Source organism: Solanum verrucosum, unplaced genomic scaffold (assembly GCF_900185275.1).
Source record: "Solanum verrucosum unplaced genomic scaffold, falcon-dt-bn FXZP01000253.1, whole genome shotgun sequence".
NCBI lineage: Eukaryota > Viridiplantae > Streptophyta > Magnoliopsida > Solanales > Solanaceae > Solanum > Solanum verrucosum.
In genome coordinates, this window is record NW_026019984.1 from 3,875,344 (window position 1) to 3,893,450 (window position 18,107).

Below are 18,107 nucleotides of genomic sequence, written 5' to 3' on the forward strand. Positions count from 1 at the left end.
AGATGAGTATGGTAGTGATGTTCATGAGGAGGTTATAAATCTTAGGAAAGAGAAAAGGGCTGCTACAATAAAAAAAAGAGAAAAGAAAAGGGCCCTAGATCTGAAGGAGTTGATTAAGGAAAAAAAGGAGTTGATTTGGGATATGATGAATATTTATCCAAGAAACAAACTACTTTTGAGGATAAGATAGCTGGAGATGAGCCTTACTTTGATTCAGATGAAGCTGTTAGTTTTGAAATAGATACTGATGAAGATGTTAATGAGGAAGATGAGGTTGAACAACCTATAAGAAGACAAAGAAAAGCAAGAAGAGCAAAACAAAATAAAAAGACCGTCAGTTAATAGTTTGGGAGACTGGTCTTACTTTTGAAAGTGTTAAGCAGTTTAGAGAAGCTATTACTAGATATGCAGTTCAAGAACATGTTGAATTAGATAAATATGTTAATGATGCAACTAGGGTAAGGGTAAAGTGTACAACTGGTTGTCCATGGTTGTTGTTTGGAAGTATTGATTCAATAACATGAGATTTTGTGGTGAAGAATTATAATCCAGTACATAAATGCAATGGCACAACCAAAAATAAATTGGTGAATTCAAAGTACTTATCAGAAAGGTACAAGGACATAATTATTTCTGAGCCTGGCATTAGAGTTTTTCAGTTTCAAATTTTAGTGAAGAAAGAGTTGAATGTGTATGTAGGGAGGACTGTAGCAAGGAAAGCTAGAAACATTGTCTTGAAACAAATTATGGATGATCATGTGGAGGAGTTTAAAATTTAGATTATAGAGATGAGCTCTTAAAGACTAATCCAGGCAGCACATGTATGGTGAGACTTAGTGAAGAAACTTTTGAAGGTGGCAGAAAAATGTTTCAATCATTTTACATATGCTTTGATGCTTTAAATAAGGCATTCAAAGCTGGAGCTAGAAGATATATAGGATTTGATGGTTGCTTCTTGAAAGGTGTTTCTAGAGGTCAATTACTTGTGGTTGTTTGTAAGGATGAGAACAACCAAATGCTACCACTAGCATGGGCAGTTGTTGAGGTTGAAAACACATTCACTTGGAAATGGTTTATCAAGCTTGTAAGACATCATCTTGAGCTAGGAGATGGAACATAATTGACAACCATTACTGATATGCAGAAGGTATTTTTGTTTTCTTTTTCATTTATTCATTTATTTTCTTTTTAATTTATTCATTAAGTTAGATCTCATGTTATTCTAAATGTTGTTGTTTAAAGGGTCTTGACAAAGCTATTCAAGATCTTCTGCCAAATGCAGAACAAAAAATGTGTGCAAGACATGTTCCAGCCAACTGGTCTAAGAATTGAAAAGGCATTGAAAGAAGAAATTGTTTTTGGAGATGTGCCAAATCTACATATGAACAAGAATTGAAAAGAAATTTGGATCATATGGAGAAGTTAGGCACTGGAATATGTGATGACTTATTGTGGTACAATATAGAGAGGTGGTCTAAATTATACTTTAAGTTTTTCAGCTGTTGTGATAGTGTTGACAACAACATGGCTGAAAGCTTTAATTCATGGATTTTGGTGCCAAGACACAAAACTATCATCACAATGCTTGAAGAAATAAGGATCAAAGTGATGAGAAGAATAGGACAATTGAGGGAGTTCTGTGATACTTGAATAACAAACATATCTCCAATGACCCTAAAGGTATTGACAGAGAACACAACAAAGTCAATGAAGTGTAACCTTGAATGGAATGGCGAATATGATTTTGAGGTTAAAGACAGCTGGGATAACACATTTGTTGTGAATCTAGGCAATTAAACATGTACTTGTAGATCTTGGATGCTAAGAGGTATTATAGCTGCACTTTATTTTAGAAAATTGGAGCCTATTAACTATGTTGCACATTGGTATAGCAAGGAGACTTATCTCAAGGTCTATAGTCATTACATTTAACCAGTTACTAACATGAAAATGTGGCCACAGTCGGCCAACTCTTCTGTTATACCACATGTTATAAAAACACTACCAGGAAGGCCTAGAAATGTAGGAGAAAGGAGCAGAATGAAAACAAAACAGGAAAATTATCCAAGAGAGGTGTTTAGATGACCTGCAGTCTTTGTCATGCAAATGGTCATAATAAGAGGGGTTGTCATTTGAATAATCAAGCTAATGCAAGCAAAGGAAGAGGAATGGAGAGAGGATGTGAGCCTAGTTCAACAAGGTCAAGTGTTGGTTCTTCTAGAGCACCAACTGAATCACAATCAAGCACAAAGAGAGGAAGAGGTCGACCAAGAGGTTCTACAAAACAGGTAATGTTTATAGTAATTCATTTAGTTGTTAATTTACATCTTAATCAGTCTAATATTTTTGTTGATCAACTTATGTTATAGGCTAGTGCTACTGGAAGGGGAAGAGGAACTGCAACTGGTAATGGAACAGGGATTGGTGTTGCTGCTGATAGTTCTGGTGCCACTGGAAGGGGAAAAAGAACTGGAACTGGTTTAGCTAGAAGGGAACTGGTGTAGCTGTTATTGCTACTGATGTTCCTGGTGCTACTGGAGGAGGGAAGAGGCCAAGAATGGTTGGAATGGGGATACTACATACACAGAGTGGTTTTACAATCCACAATGTAAGTTGTCTTAATTATTTACACAGTTTTTAATTTTAACTTATGAAGCATCTAAGATAACATATTTTTATGAATCTAGCCTGGAATGCCTATGAACTCTTCAATAGTGACTGGAAATCTTGGGCATCATAAACCAAGATCAGGCTTAAAATGGAAAGGAAAGGCTGCTGTAACTCAACAAGGTCTTCAAGAGATGAGAGAAAACAAAAGAATGAGAACAAGGTCCAATGCTGCTGAAGTTTGATATGAAGACTACTTTAGTTTGATATTTTAGTTGTTTTTGGAATAATTATGCAGCTGTGACTGCATTAGTTTGATCTGTTTGTTTTTGAAACAATTATGTTGCAGCTGTGACTACATTAGTTTGATCTATGTTTGTTTTTGAAACAATTATGCAGTTGTGACTGCATTAGTTTGATATTTTAGTTGTCTCTTTTTGAAACAATTATGCAGCCAGTTTTGCATTACTTTTATGTGTACAATTATGCAATTGTGACTGCAATTTAGCGAATGCAGTTATAAATAAAACACAAACAAATACACAAACCACCAAATTACATTAAGAGAATAAGAAGAACTCATTACAAAAGAGTCTTGCACCTAATTGGTTACAACATAAACAATGCTACACTACACCAACATTGATCTCACTACATCAACAACTTAAGGTAACTTCATTGAACCTTTCTTCATATATATCACCCAGAACCAATAGCTTATAGCTATAACCACAACATAACAACAAGCTACAACAAAAAAGAGCACATTCTGCCATGTACTTCTCCATTTATTCTGCATCACTTTCATCTTCTCAACCTCTTCTTGCAACATTTTCAATTCCATACCTAGACAATCATCTTGTTTGAAATCTCCCGGCTTGTCAACTTCTTCAGTAACCTCAACCAATTCAAATGCAGTGGCTGAGGTTTGAGAGGATTCTACTATATTCTCAAGCTCACCCAATTTCTGTATTAGTTTAGGAATCACAAATTTCGACCTTGGATCAATATTTTCTTTATCCTTCCAACACCAAAAGTTGCAAGATCTAGGGCCCTTCAATACTGAAAATGGATGAAGGAATTAATGGTTAATCAAATTCTTAATCGGCTAAAAAAATTTAAACAAAAATGATCTTTACCCCATAATAAGGACATGACCAATATCTTCTTCCGGGGTTATTTGAAGTCCAAGATGTTTTCAAACGCACCACAAGTCCATGATTACAATAAACTTTTTTCTTCGTAGTATAATCATCTTCTTCCATACAAAGATTTGTCAAATTAATTGATCGCATTGTGTGCTACAATTTTGTGCAAGAATTAACGAGAATTTGAAAAAAACAGAAAATAAGAAAAAGGGAGGAAAGAAAAATCAAAATAATAGATGAAGAAGAATAGGTTTGAATCTTACATTTTGAGGAACAGTTCCTTCAAAGATTCAACTTTTAGGTTTGAATCTTACATTTTGAAGAACAATTCCTTTAAACATTCAACTTTTAGGTTTGAAGAGCTAACATTTGAGAAAAATAATGAATTAGGTCACTATTTTTTGGATGATTGGGTTGGTGAGGGAGAAGAGGTATTTAGGGTTCTTCAAAAGTGAAGATTGTTCTTCAAATGGGTAATGGGTCGGATATTACCGTTGGAGAGGCAAATTTAATTTTAAAAAAATGTTAAAAGATGACTAATGCGCCGTTCTAAGTTGTAACAACATGCGCACAAGGTTGGTGTTCGGAGGGTTGAAAATAATTCACATAAAAGATGTTAAGGGGAGTATATAAACACCCGTGTAGTTTAAGTACTAAAGTAAATTTCCGTACCAAGTTCAGGGATTATTTTTTTTTAATGGTAATTGTGGTAGTCATTGAAAAAGGACAGGAAATATAATACCTATTTAAACTCTATTAATTCAAATAAATAAAACTTGTTTTTTCTTTTAATACTTATTTGTTTTTCCTTATTTAAAACCTTTACAAAACTGATATGGTAATTGTGGCAGTCATTGAAAAAGGACAGGAAAAGTCAAATTACTTTTAAATACCGAATTATTAATTTAAATTTCATGGGATTGTTAACCGACTCAATATAATTCCTATAAATAGGGATTTGGGGTTTTATTTTTCTTAGAGAAAGGCCAAACACAATTCATCAATTTTCATCATGGATGCAAAACGTCAAAAGTGTATGTTCTCACCTTTTTTTTTTAGGAAAAATTACAGAAATCCCACCTTTTAGTTTACTTATTACTATTATCACCTATAAGTTTTACAAATATTCAAAATCCCTCATTTTCGCGCATCAGATTAGTGTATCTCGCGCATCAATTAGTGTATCCCGCGCATCAGATTAATGTATCATATATAAAATGTACATCAGATTAGTGTATCATGTATAAAATGTTATGTATCTTACTTAACGATTAATGTATCTCGTGCATCAGATTAATGTATTAGCGCTTATATTATTGTATCCGTTTGAGGGATTTCTGTAATTATAAACTTTTAAGGGATAAACTATAATTTTACCTTAAAAATATGTGATTTCTGTAATTTGCCCTTTTTTTTACTAACAGATTAAAACGTCTATTTTTTATTTTTTTTGGATACACATGTTTATTTAGTGTTTGGTTTTGATAAATCTATGGGCATCGAATCGAACAAAGCAAATTATTATTCAAGATGAGACTTGACGTTTATTAGTGAAATTCTTTTTTTCCAGATCGTATTATCCTAATGGTTAATTGGAACGATACAATTGGTACGATTAAAACATACATTCAGGAGGAAAGGGGAATTGCTTTTAAGAAACAGAGAATTTTGAGCCAGGATGGTGAAGAAACATAGTGATTCTTTGTTAATTCTTCGATATGCACCGGTAATATCAGTGTTAAAGATCCATGGTTACTGATCAGTCGAACAATGTAAATTGTTATTCATGATGACACTTACAAAGATGTGATTGAATTTCTTTCAGTATCAAAATCGAAATTAATTACCAGTATTAAGGATGAATGTATACAAAGTACCTTTCATTCGTAAGCGTACATGTTGTATGAGGATCAAGCCTGGTGATACAGTTGGAGAAAAAAGGCTGGTATTTCTTTGAGGTTAACTTGCCGTGGACGAAGATTAGCACATCATGAACTCATGTTTGATATTTAGTATCTGTTTTTATTTCATTTAATTTAATATTTTGTTTTTATTTCATTTAATATAGTATTTTGGTATTCATATATATATATATATATATATATATATGACCTATTATTATGATTTAAGATTAATCTGTACATGGTTAGCTAATTGGTTGTATTCATATTCATATGTTCGATTGAATTAATAAGAGACGAGATGATCATCACCATATGTTTGACAATTGACAAGCACTGCATATATGTGTCCTCTTCAGTTTCTTAGTATGAAATGGAAAGTTGTTATGAACTGGTCTTTTTGTTCTTTTTAAGTGTGGAGTTTTGAAGATATTCACTATGAATTATAAAAACAATAGAATTGGAAAAGACGAAAGTATTTGTTATTTTATTCTTGAAGAAGTAGGTATACAATGACTAAATCCTATGTATTTATATTCTCCTTGACTAACTAACTTACCTAACTTTTGGGGTAACTACCTTCTAACTAACTTCTTGAAGTAGTCCTAACTAACTCTAAACACTCTCCTTCTTTTTAACTATCTCAGTACTCCCCTCAAGCTAGGTGGTGTAAAAATATTTAATACCCCTAGCTTGGACAGTAGATAGTCATGTTGTGGCCTGTTGAGACCCTTGGTTAGCAAATCAGCTTCTTGAAATAATGGTTTGCTTCTTAGCTTTCCAAGACACCACAGACTCTCCAAGTTTAATCACATAGCCAATCACAGACTTCCTTGTAAGAGGGCATGCTGCCCAGTCTGCATCACAATAAGCTGTAATTTCATTACTACACTTGCTAGATAGTAGTATACCTTGACCTAACTGTCTTTTAATGTATTTGACAACTCTAAGTGTTGCATCCATATGAGACTTCTTTGGTTGATGTAGGAACTGACTTAAAGTTTGAACACTAAAAGAAATGTCTGGTCTGGTCATGTTTAAATACAGCAGCTTCCCAATCAGTTTTTGATAGGCACTTTGATCTGTTAAAGGCTCATCTTGATTCTGTCCAGTTTTGATCATCATATTGCTTTGATATCAACTTTACATTTACATCTATAGGTGTTCCTGTAGTCTTTTCTCCTGATAAACCAACTTCAGAAATAAGTTGAAGTGCATACTTCCTTTGATGCATGACAACTCCACTGTTTGACCTTACAAACTCTATCCCAAGAAAGTATTTCAACTCTCCTAGATCTTTCATTTTAAAACTTTGTTGTAAGGACCTTTTTGTTTCCTTCACCAGCTTTAAACTACTTCCTGTTATTAAAATATCATCCACATAAACCAAGATTATCGTAGTTCCTTCAGTTGTCCTCCTTGTAAACAAATAGTGATCATACTGACTTTGCTTGAAATGCAGCTTCTGTAGACTTTCTGCAAACTTATGGTTCCATTGTCTTGGTGCTTGTTTAAGCCCATACAATGACTTTTCCAATCTGCATACCTTATTCATATTCTCCCCCTGATTGGAAAACCCTTGTGGCATAGATATATATATCTCATCCTCTAAATCACCTTTTAGAAATGCATTATATACATCGATTTGATGTTTATGCCAACTCTTGGACACAGCTAAGGCTAGAATGGTTCTTACTGTGACCATTTTTATTATAGGGGAAGAAGTTTCTTTACAATATATGCCCTCTTGCTGACTATATCCCTTAGCTACCAGCCTTGCTTTATACCTTTCTACTTCTCCAGTTGACTTGTACTTAATCTTATAGATCCATCTACATCCAATAGCAACCTTCCCTTTAGGCAACTCAACTAGTTTTCAAGTGTTGTTATCTTGTAATGCTTGTATTTCAGCTTGCATTGCTTCAATCCACTTAGGATCTTTACTAGCATCAGCAAAGGAAGTAAGTTCAGTTAGCACAGAAGTTGCAGCAACAAACTCTTGGTAAGACTTAGATAAGTGACTATATGAAACACACTCATCTATAGGATACTTCACCTGTTTTCCCATATTTAAGGACACAAAATTTTCATCCAAACTGGTGGATGAACTCCTCTAGTAGACCTTCTATTCACCACCGTCTAAGGATCATTAGACATACAATCCTGTCCTTGAACTGTTTCCTCCACTGTATCTTGTTCAATATTATCAGTCAAGTTTCTGTCTAATTCTGTATCACATTGAGTTTCTTGTACATACCTATGATTAACTCTGTTCTTGTCACTCATGTTATCATAACCTAACTTCTATTCTACATTCAACATATCATTATCCAAATGATTTACAAAAGGACCTTTTTCACTTTTATCTAAAAAAGTTAAGAAAGGAAAGACTGACTCTCTGAATATCACATCTCTACTCACAAAGAAGCTGTTGGAAGTCAAATCTAACAAAATATAACCCTTTTGAGTTTAAGTTTCCTGTTTGTATGGACTCTATACATCCAAATGAATCAAATAAAAAATTTGACTACTTTTAATACTACTAACAGGAAACATATTTCTGGTTTGTTTTGCATAAGGACATACAATACACTCATTTGGCACTTTATTCACTACTTCTGAATTAACAGGAAAAACTTTACTCAACATTTGTGCAGATCCATGTCCTAGCCTCTTGTGCCATACATTCAATTCCTTTTCTGATAACTGTTGTATCTCTAGCTTCTTTTCAGGTACAACAAATGACTGGTGCTTTAATTGATCTTTTGACAAATTCCTTAGCAGTAGATACAAACCATCCTCCTCTTTACCAACTTTCCTCACCTTGCCAGTGTAAAGCTCCTGAAACACACAAAAATGAGGGAAGAAAGTGACTGAGCAATTTAACTCTTTAGTCACCTTACTCACTGATAGTAAGTTGTACTTGAACTCTAGTATGTGATAAACATTTGTAATCACACTTCTTGGAGATATGTTACGTAATCATGTATGAGACACTTATGACACTTCCCCAGTAGGTAAATATACATGTTTTGGCTCTTTAACCTTGATAACAGACTCACTAGTAAGCATATCCAAGTTTGACACCATATGATTAGATGCCCCAGTATCTACAATCCAGACCTGACTATTTTCATAAACAAACAAGACTTTACCTGCAGTATTAGCCTGAGTTTCATGCACATGTCTTGAATCTTCTGATTTTTGTCCACTTCTTTGATTCTGCTCCAGTATTTGAAGAATTTGACTATACTGATCTTTGGTGAAATTACATCCTTGTAACTGGTTTGAACATTCCTCTATATTACTCATATGATTTTTCACAGGTACATTAGTGTTACCTCCATAGTTGAAAGAAACTCTACCCGACACATCCTCATAATCATCCTTTCTTGTGATGTTAACATCATTTCCAACCATGTAAGCTCCAGTTCCTGTACTAGTATTCACTTTCCTTTTTGACTTGAAATTAGATAGATACCCAATTATCTTATAACAACTGATCCTTAGTGTGTCCCTTGCATCTGCAAAAATCACACACCACTGGAAAGTTCCTCTTGAACTTGTTAACCCCTTGGAAACTAGAGCCTCCACCAGTTCTTGAGTACATTGCAAGAGGATCCATTCCAGTACTACCCATAGAACTTAGGCCTATACTTGACCTACTAGAGGTCATTTTTTGACATTCATTATTTACTACCATATCATAGGCTTGATTTACTGTAAGAATAAGATTCATCAACAAGATCTGACTTCTTGCTTGTCCAAATGACTCATTCAATCCCATCAAGAACTGATACAATTTCTGGCGATTTAGATGATCCACAAAACCTCTTGCCTTTTCACAATTACATCCGGGAGGTGGTACCAAAGTCTCAAATTCAGCCCATAATATTTTGAGCTTTGTAAAGTATACAGACACAGAATCTGTACCCTGTTGCAAGGTTGCAATTTCTTTGTGTAGACTGAAGGTTCTTGATCCATTTAATTGATCAAACCTTTCTTTTAAGTCATTCCACACAGCTTGAGCTAATGATGCAAAAGCTACTCCTCCTAGCAAACTCTTTGACACAAAATTTAGAAGTCATGACAGAACAATGGCATTCACCCTTTCCCACTGACCTCTTAATTCTGCACTTACATCTTCTTGTTTACACGATCCATCTACCAAATCAATCTTGTTTCTTCGAAGTAATGCCAATCTAATCGACCTACTCCACAAAGCATAGTTCTCAATTCTAATAAGCTCGAATGAAATCAGATTAACCCCACTGATACCAGCAGGACTCAAGAATAGATGATGACTATAGTCAACCCCTTGACTCATCAACATAGCTGAAATGGAGCTTGGATTTCCAGAAACTCCACCAACACTACTGGTTCCAGTTGTCTGCTCACCATTTACCCCTTGAGTCATGTTTGTAATCTTTCTTCTTCTTCAAATTGATTTTCGGAAGCTAAACTGAATAATCAAGATGAACATAATTCTTTATACTCTGATCTTCAGACGTAATACACAGAGACGAACAGAATTCTCCAGATTCTGATCTTCAGATGTAATACACATATGACTTCTTTAAAGTTTTATCACCTACTCTGATACCATAAAGATATTCACTATGAATTATAAAAACAATAGAATTGGAAAAGACGAAAGTATTTGTTATTTTATTCTTGAAGAAGTAGGTATACAATGACTAAATCCTATGTATTTATATTCTCCTTGACTAACTAACTTACCTAACTTTTTGGTAACTACCTTCTAACTAACTTCTTGAAGTAGTCCTAACTAACTCTAAACACTCTCCTTCTTTTTAACTATCTCATTAAGCTTGCTGATCAATATCACTATGGTTCTTAATATATATCAAGAATAAGGCTGACATAAAATAATTAAATAAATTCAAGAACCCCCCAACTAAATGAGCACGGGGTCGTTTGGTACAAAGATTAATAATGCAAGGATTAGTAATGTTGGGATTAGTAATGCGGGGATTAATAGTGCAGGGTGTTTGGTTCATTATTTCCAACCTCATCTTGTGTTTGGATTAAAACTTTATAAAATCTTTCTTTCCAATTATACCCTTGAATTATTATGTAATTGGGTTATGGTAAATAATTGTTGGACAAATATTATTTTTTATGGCCTTCTAACTAGCTATGAGAAAAATAATTTTGTCGTCATGTTTACCTTTTTTTTCCACTTAAATTATTTGAGGATGAATAATTATATCTTACTAAATTGATCACTTACAAAATGTCAATTTTCAATTTATAAAGATAAACTATCAACTTTTAAAATTGAAAAGACGGTAAACAATAGTAAAATTGAATAAATCATCTACATTTACACATAAAAATTGCAAGTTGTAGTTTTAATATGTATGCAATTTTATAAATTGTTCAAAACACAAATAATTAGAATAAACAATTAGTTAATGTTTAACAACTCACATTTCAAATATTGTATTAATTTGTGTTGGATTTATCTAGTAACTAACAACTCTCTCTAAATATTTGTAAGCTAATTTATTTAAATAAAATTATTAGTACAAATATAAAACATAAATCAAGAAAATAAATAAAATAATTAAAATGATTAATTGAGGGATATTTTTGTCTTTACATAGACTTATCCCATGGTATTATATCCTATGTATTACTAATACCTCCAAATGGAATGTATTAGGAATACATCCTATAATACAATGTAGGAGGTATAACTAATCCATGGATTAGTTATACATATGCTCAAATTCTTACCAAACATAGTACTAAATAATACCATACATAGTACATGGACTATTTATTTTAATGTGGCCTATCAAACGACCCTTAGATTTATCTTATACTAATGTATGATCTTAACACAAGTTCACCATCAAAGAGATATCTTTCTTTATTTTACATTAGGGGTTGTTCGGTATGAAAGAAAATATTTTCTAATGTTTTTCAATTCTCCTATGTTCAGTTGGTCAAATATTTTCTCTAGGAAAACAAGTTCTATAAAAATAAGGTTTATGAGCTTCCAAATGAAAGTAGGGAAAACAAGCTCTACAAAGAATCATTAGTTAAGAATATAAAACTACATTTATTCATTTGTAAATGATAACTAGTTAAAGAATGTATTTTGAGAAAATTTCCAGTAAAGCTCTAAAGTTTTGTAGATGATCTCACGTGGGTTAAAATTAACAAATTAAGCATCTTTTTAGCTACCACAGATATTTCTTCTACTAAAAAAATCATTTAAAAATAAAATAGTTCGAAATAAACAAGAGAATATTGCTCATACCACAATAAGGAAAACCAATCTTGAGCAGTTAAAAGGATTGTAAAAGAGTTCTAGTCCTATGCTGCATGCATTTGTTACATGATATAATTTTCGATTTGTGGCATATCGTTGGTTTCCTATCAACATAAAACAAAGGGGCAATGTTTCCCAATGTTTTCCGAATTTTTCAAAAATGTTCAAGGGTGTGTCAGATCCTCCAAAAGTAGTGCATTTTTGGAGGATCAAATATGGGTACAACATCATACTTTAAGAGTCCATACAACATAGGACTGCTACGTTTCCTATACTCTCATACCAGATCAATCTGCCCACTCTCCACAAGTGGCTTTATAGACTTGTAAGGTGGATCATACAGATCATTGGCTTCAATGTTCACTGGTTCTTACCCACTATCATAAAAGAAAATTAATTGAAGTCAAGAATAGAAAATAACCAGGCAGGATTCCTAAGAAAAATGAAAATGAAGTAAACAAGATTGCCTGTCAAAAAATGTCTTGCTTCCGCAATGAACATATTGATCTAGCTACGGGTCAAGAACTAAAACGCATACAAGAAGAGAAACTGTTGTTTCGGTACAAACGTAAACCCTGAAAGTCTTTATATTTGAGATGTCTAAAATGCGAAGAGAGAAACAAACAACTACCATAAGTGCAAGAGACTGCAATATGCCTTAAAATCAACTCACAAACAGGTTGTAGGGTTGGCAATAGATTAGAATTTAAATTTCTACACTGTGTTTGAAGACAATTTAAATTACTTAATTAACAGTAAACCTTTATTAATTTAGGATGATTTTCAATTACAACATAACCATTAATCTCGGATTCCAGAAACTCTTTTTAGCTCTACAACGACAGATAAAGTGAAACACACACAAAAATGGATATACAAGCAGAAGGAGGAAGGGACTTGAACAAATTTCAACACAATCAACTTGTACAGAGTATAACAAGCTTACCCATGTCATCTGCCAAACTTAGTGAAGATTGCTTCAAGTGGGACTTGACGCCATGAGTCAACTCTGAGAGAACAGATTGAGCCAGATGTTCCTCCATGTCATCAATACACCTAATCATCCAGGTAATTAACATTATAAACTTGGTAACCATTGAACACTTAGAATTAAGACAAACAACTTTACCTTTCAACAAATTTCTGCTCTTGTTTAGATATTCCATAAGTCAGTATTTTTTTTATGTGAAATGCATAACTTTCGATCTACAGTAATGAAGATGGGATAAGCTGCTGGGACACACAAAGAGACGAAATCCTATGACACTCAAACAGATCATGCTTTAAAGACACTACCAGTAACTTAAAGAACGGTAACTCTTTTTCATATATGAATCACCTAAATAAAAGACATAATAAGATACTATAATTCTCAAACATCTATAATTTAATTCCCCATAGGATAAGGCATATATAGATTGTTATATTTCTTAAAACATTACAAACATATATTTTGAGAGTCCGCACAATATAGGACTGCTCCGTTTCCTATACTCTCATACTAGATCAATCTGCCCACTCTCCACAAGTGGCTTTATAGACTTGTAAGGTAGAGCATCCAGATTATTGACTTCAATGTTCACTGGTTCTTCCCCACTGTCATAAAAGAAAATTAATGGAAGTCAAGAATAAAAAATAACCAGGCAGGATTTCTAAGAAAAATGACAATAAAGTAAAGAAGATTACCTGTCATAAAGCTGAAAAGATTTAAAAATGTGCTTATGCAGAGAACATATTGATCTAGCTGCGGCTCAGGAACTAAAACACATACAAGAAGAGAAACTGTTGCATCGGTACAAACGTAAATCCTGAAAATCTTTATATTTGAGATGTCTAAAATGCGAAGAGAAAAACAAACAGATACTGAGTGCAAGAGACTGAAATATGTCTTAAACCAATTCACAAACAAGTTATAGAGTTGGCAATTGATTAGAATTTAAATTGCTACACTGTGTTTGAAGACAATTTAAATCACTTAATTTGAAGCAAACCATTATTATTTTAAAATGCTTTTCGATTACAGCATAACCATTAATCTCATATTTTAGCAACTCTTTTTAGCTTTACAATGGCATAAATAAAGCGAAACACACACATAAATGGATAAACAAGCAGAAGGAGGAAGGGAATTGAAGAAATTTCAACACAATCAACTTGTACAGAGTTTTACAAGCTTACCCATGTCATCTGCCAAACTTAGTGAAGATTGCTTCAAGTGGGACTTGACGCCATGAGTCTACTCTATGAGAACAGATTGAGCCAGATGTTACTCTGTGTCATCAGTACACCTAATCATCCAGGTATTTAACATTATAAACTTGGTCACCATTGAGCACTTACAATTAAGACAAACAACTTTACCTTTCAACAAATTTTTGTTCTTGTTTAGATAGACAATCCCATAAGTCGGAAATTTTTTGTATGTTGATGTGAGGCCAAAAATACATATTTTAAATCATTATTTGCCTCTCATTTAGTATTTATATTTGTCCTTTTTGAGCATGAATTTTATGGATTGTGCTAAATACTCCTTCCGTCCCATTTTATGTGAGGTACTTTGAGTCGACAAAAAATTTAAGAAAGAAAGAAAGACTTTTAAAACTTGTGGTCCAAAATGAATGATAGAAATTTGTGTGGCTGTAAATAATTTAATTAAGGATAAAATAGACATTTTATAGTTAAATTGTTACTTAATATATAAATGTGTCATTCTTTTTGGGACTAACTGAAAAGGAAAGTAAGTCACATAAATTGGGACAGAGGGAATACTATATTTTATTTGTAGGATTAAATTGATGTAAAGATGAAGAAATTTGGAGTTAAAACAAATTAAAGATGGAAGGCTGAAAAGGGAAACCAAGCAGACAACTTAATAAATTAACTATAATATAATAACATTATATTACTGGGCAAATTACAGAATCACATACTTTTAAGGTAAAATTACAATTTATCCCTTAAAAGTTTATAATTATAGAAATCCCTCAAATGGATACAATAATATAAGCGCTAATACATTAATCTGATGCGCGAGATACATTAATCGTTAAGTAAGACATTACATTTTATACATGATACACTAATCTGTATACATGATACACTAATCTGATACGCGAAAATAATGGATTTTGGACATTTATAAAACTTATAGGAGATAATGGTAATAAGTAAACTAAAAGGTGGAATTTCTGTAATTTTTCCTATATTATATATGCAGCAGAATATGAATTAGATAAAAATAAGTATATGCCATGTAGTAGAAGAGGCACAAATCGTAAGCTTAGGCGGTTACCAACTGGAATTCGCTTGGGTTTTGATTTTCTAGCTTGTTTTGGACTCAGTTATTTTATTTAGGGTTTTTGACATCTATAAATATTTCATAAGAATAATTATTAAGGGAGGAGGATACAATGTAGAAAATAACTTTTGATTTAGGGTTTCAACTTTTCTTCTCTTTTATTTTTTTTATATCTTTAATTTGAATGATTCGTTGTAATTGCTCTATGTCTATGTGGAGTTAAACTTCTTATTCTTAGATTATATTTACCTACAAAATGATTGTGTAGTGATTTTGATTCAGGATAATTGTTTATCATATTGGTTGTTCTTATATTCTTGTGATTACTATTTTAATGATTGGACACCATTAGAATAAATTTATTGTCTTCTTTTGAACTCAGAAGATGAATACAGTGATAAAACATGGAATATAAGGAGCATGATCTTTTCTTGCATATCACTTGAATTGATTTGTATCTTGAATATAGATATACATGGGTGTCTTGCTTGGCTCATATACGAAAAGACAACGTAATGCTTCATAGTTGGTTCAATTTATCTCCGCTCAACGATGTAGTTAGGATGTCAATTGTGGTAGACGGTTAGAGGTCGAGAGATCATGACTATATTATTAACCCCGTGAATCAACAACTAGATAATCAAATAAGTTGATGAAATTGATGCTAAACATGATTGTTAGTTAAATCATAATCCTATATCAATTCATTCATTGATTATGTGAAAAATCTATATTTTCTTAGTTAGTTGTTTTTTTGTTATTTATCTTTACTTTTAGTTTAGATAGCATTTATCTTTGAAATCCTTCCCTTAAATAAATAATCAGAATTAGTATAATTTAGTAAATAGTTAATTGACATGTCCTTTGGGTTCGATAATAAGGTTCTTTTAAGAGACACATATTACTAGCCTGACCGCGTACACTTGCGTGTGCAATTGGGAGCAACAAGTTTTTGGCGCCGCTGCTGGGGACTTAGAAATTAATTGTTTTTCAAGATTAAACTTTTTCTTTTTATTTATTTAAGTTTTTTATTAAAATTTTAAAAAAATAAATAAAAGACAAACAACTTTACCTTTGAACAAATTTCTACTCTTTTTTAGATCGACAATTTCATATGTCAGTATTTTTTTGTATGTGAAATACGTAATTTTCGATTTGCAGTAATGAAGATGGGATAAGCTGCTGGGACAAACAAAGAGATGAAATCCTATAACACTCAAACATATCATGTTTTAAAGACACTACCAGTAACTTAAAGAATTATAACTCTTTCCATAGATGAATCACCTAAATCAAATACATAATAAGATACTATAATTTCCCAACATCTATAATTTAATGCCCCATAGGATAAGACATAGATTGTTATATTTCTCAAAACATTACAAACACATATTTTGAGAGTCCGCACAAGATAGGACTGCTTTGTTTCTTATACTCTCATACCAAATCAATCTGCCCACTCTCCACAAGTGACTTTATAGACTTGTAAGGTAGAGCATCCAGATCATTGGCTTCAATGTTCATTGGTTTTTCCCCACTGTCATAAAAGAAAATTAATGGAAGTCAAGAACAGAAAATAAACAGACATGATTCCTAAGAAAAATGACAATGAAGTAAAGAAGATTACCTGTCATTAAGCTGAAAAGATTCAAAAAACGTCTTGCTTCTGCAGAGAACATATTGATTTAGCTGCGGCCCAGGAACTAAAACACATACAAGAAAAGAAACGGTTGCTTCAGTACAAACGTAAACCCTAAAAGTCTTTATATTTTAAATATCTAAAATACGAAGAGAGAAACAAGCAGATACCATGAGTGCAAGAGACTGCAATATGCCTTAAACCAACTCACAAACAAGTTGTAGGGTTGATAATTGATTAGAAATTAAATTTCTACATTATGTTTGAAGACAATTTAAATCACTTAATTAGAAGCAAACCTTTATTATATTATGATGCTTTTCGATTATAACATAACCATTAATCTCCGATTCCAGAAACTCTTTTTAGCTCTACAAAGACATAAATAAAGCGAGACACACACATAAATGGATAAACAAGCAGAAGTAGGAAGGGACTTGAACAAATTTCAACACAATCAACTTGCACAGACTAAATGGAAAATTACGTATGTCATCGGCCAAACATAGTGAAGATTGCTTTAAGTGGGACTTGATGCGATGAGTCAACAGATTGAGCCAGATGTTACTCCATGTCATTTATGTACCTAATCATCCAGGTAATTAACATAATAAACGTGATCACCTTTGAACACTTAGACTTTAGACAAACAATTTTACCTTTCAAAACATTTATGCTCTCGTATAGATAGAAAATTTCATAAGTCAGTATTTTTTAGTATGTTGATGTGAGGCCAAATATACATATTTTAAATTATTATTTTCCTTAAATATAATATATATATATATATATATATATATATATATATATATATATATATATATATATATATACTTGTCCTTTTTGAGCATGGATTTTATGGATTTTTCTAAATAGAATATTTTATTTGTAGGATTAAATTGGTGTAAAGACGAAGAAATTTAGAGCTAAAACAAATTAAAGATAAAAAGTTAAAGAAGAAAATCAAGTAGACAACTTAATAGATTAACTATAATATAATAATATTTTTTTATATATGTAGCGTAATGTGAATTAGAGGAAAATAAGTATGTGCCACGTGGCAGAAGAGGCACAAATTGTAAGCTTAGGTGGTTACCAACTGGAATCCGTTTGGATTTTGATTTTCTAGTTTGTATTGGACTCAGTTACTTTATTTAGGGTTTTCTACATCTATAAATAGTCCATAAGAATAATTATTAAGGGAGTA

At 32.4% G+C, this 18,107-nt stretch overlaps 1 protein-coding gene and 1 pseudogene across 1 annotated transcript; one reads left to right on the top strand and one right to left on the bottom strand.

Moving 5' to 3' along the window:
* Positions 1 to 2,148: 2,148 nt before the first annotated feature.
* Positions 2,149 to 2,962, top strand: LOC125818374 (uncharacterized). Its single transcript, XM_049497904.1, has 5 exons — positions 2,149 to 2,288; positions 2,370 to 2,445; positions 2,489 to 2,608; positions 2,688 to 2,846; positions 2,957 to 2,962. Exons 1-5 carry the CDS (start codon positions 2,149 to 2,151, stop codon positions 2,960 to 2,962), a joined length of 501 nt encoding a protein of 166 aa, XP_049353861.1.
* A 10,452-nt stretch (positions 2,963 to 13,414) lies between these two features.
* LOC125818375 (uncharacterized) lies at positions 13,415 to 17,073 on the bottom strand (annotated as a pseudogene).
* Between the last annotated feature and the right edge of the window lie 1,034 nt (positions 17,074 to 18,107).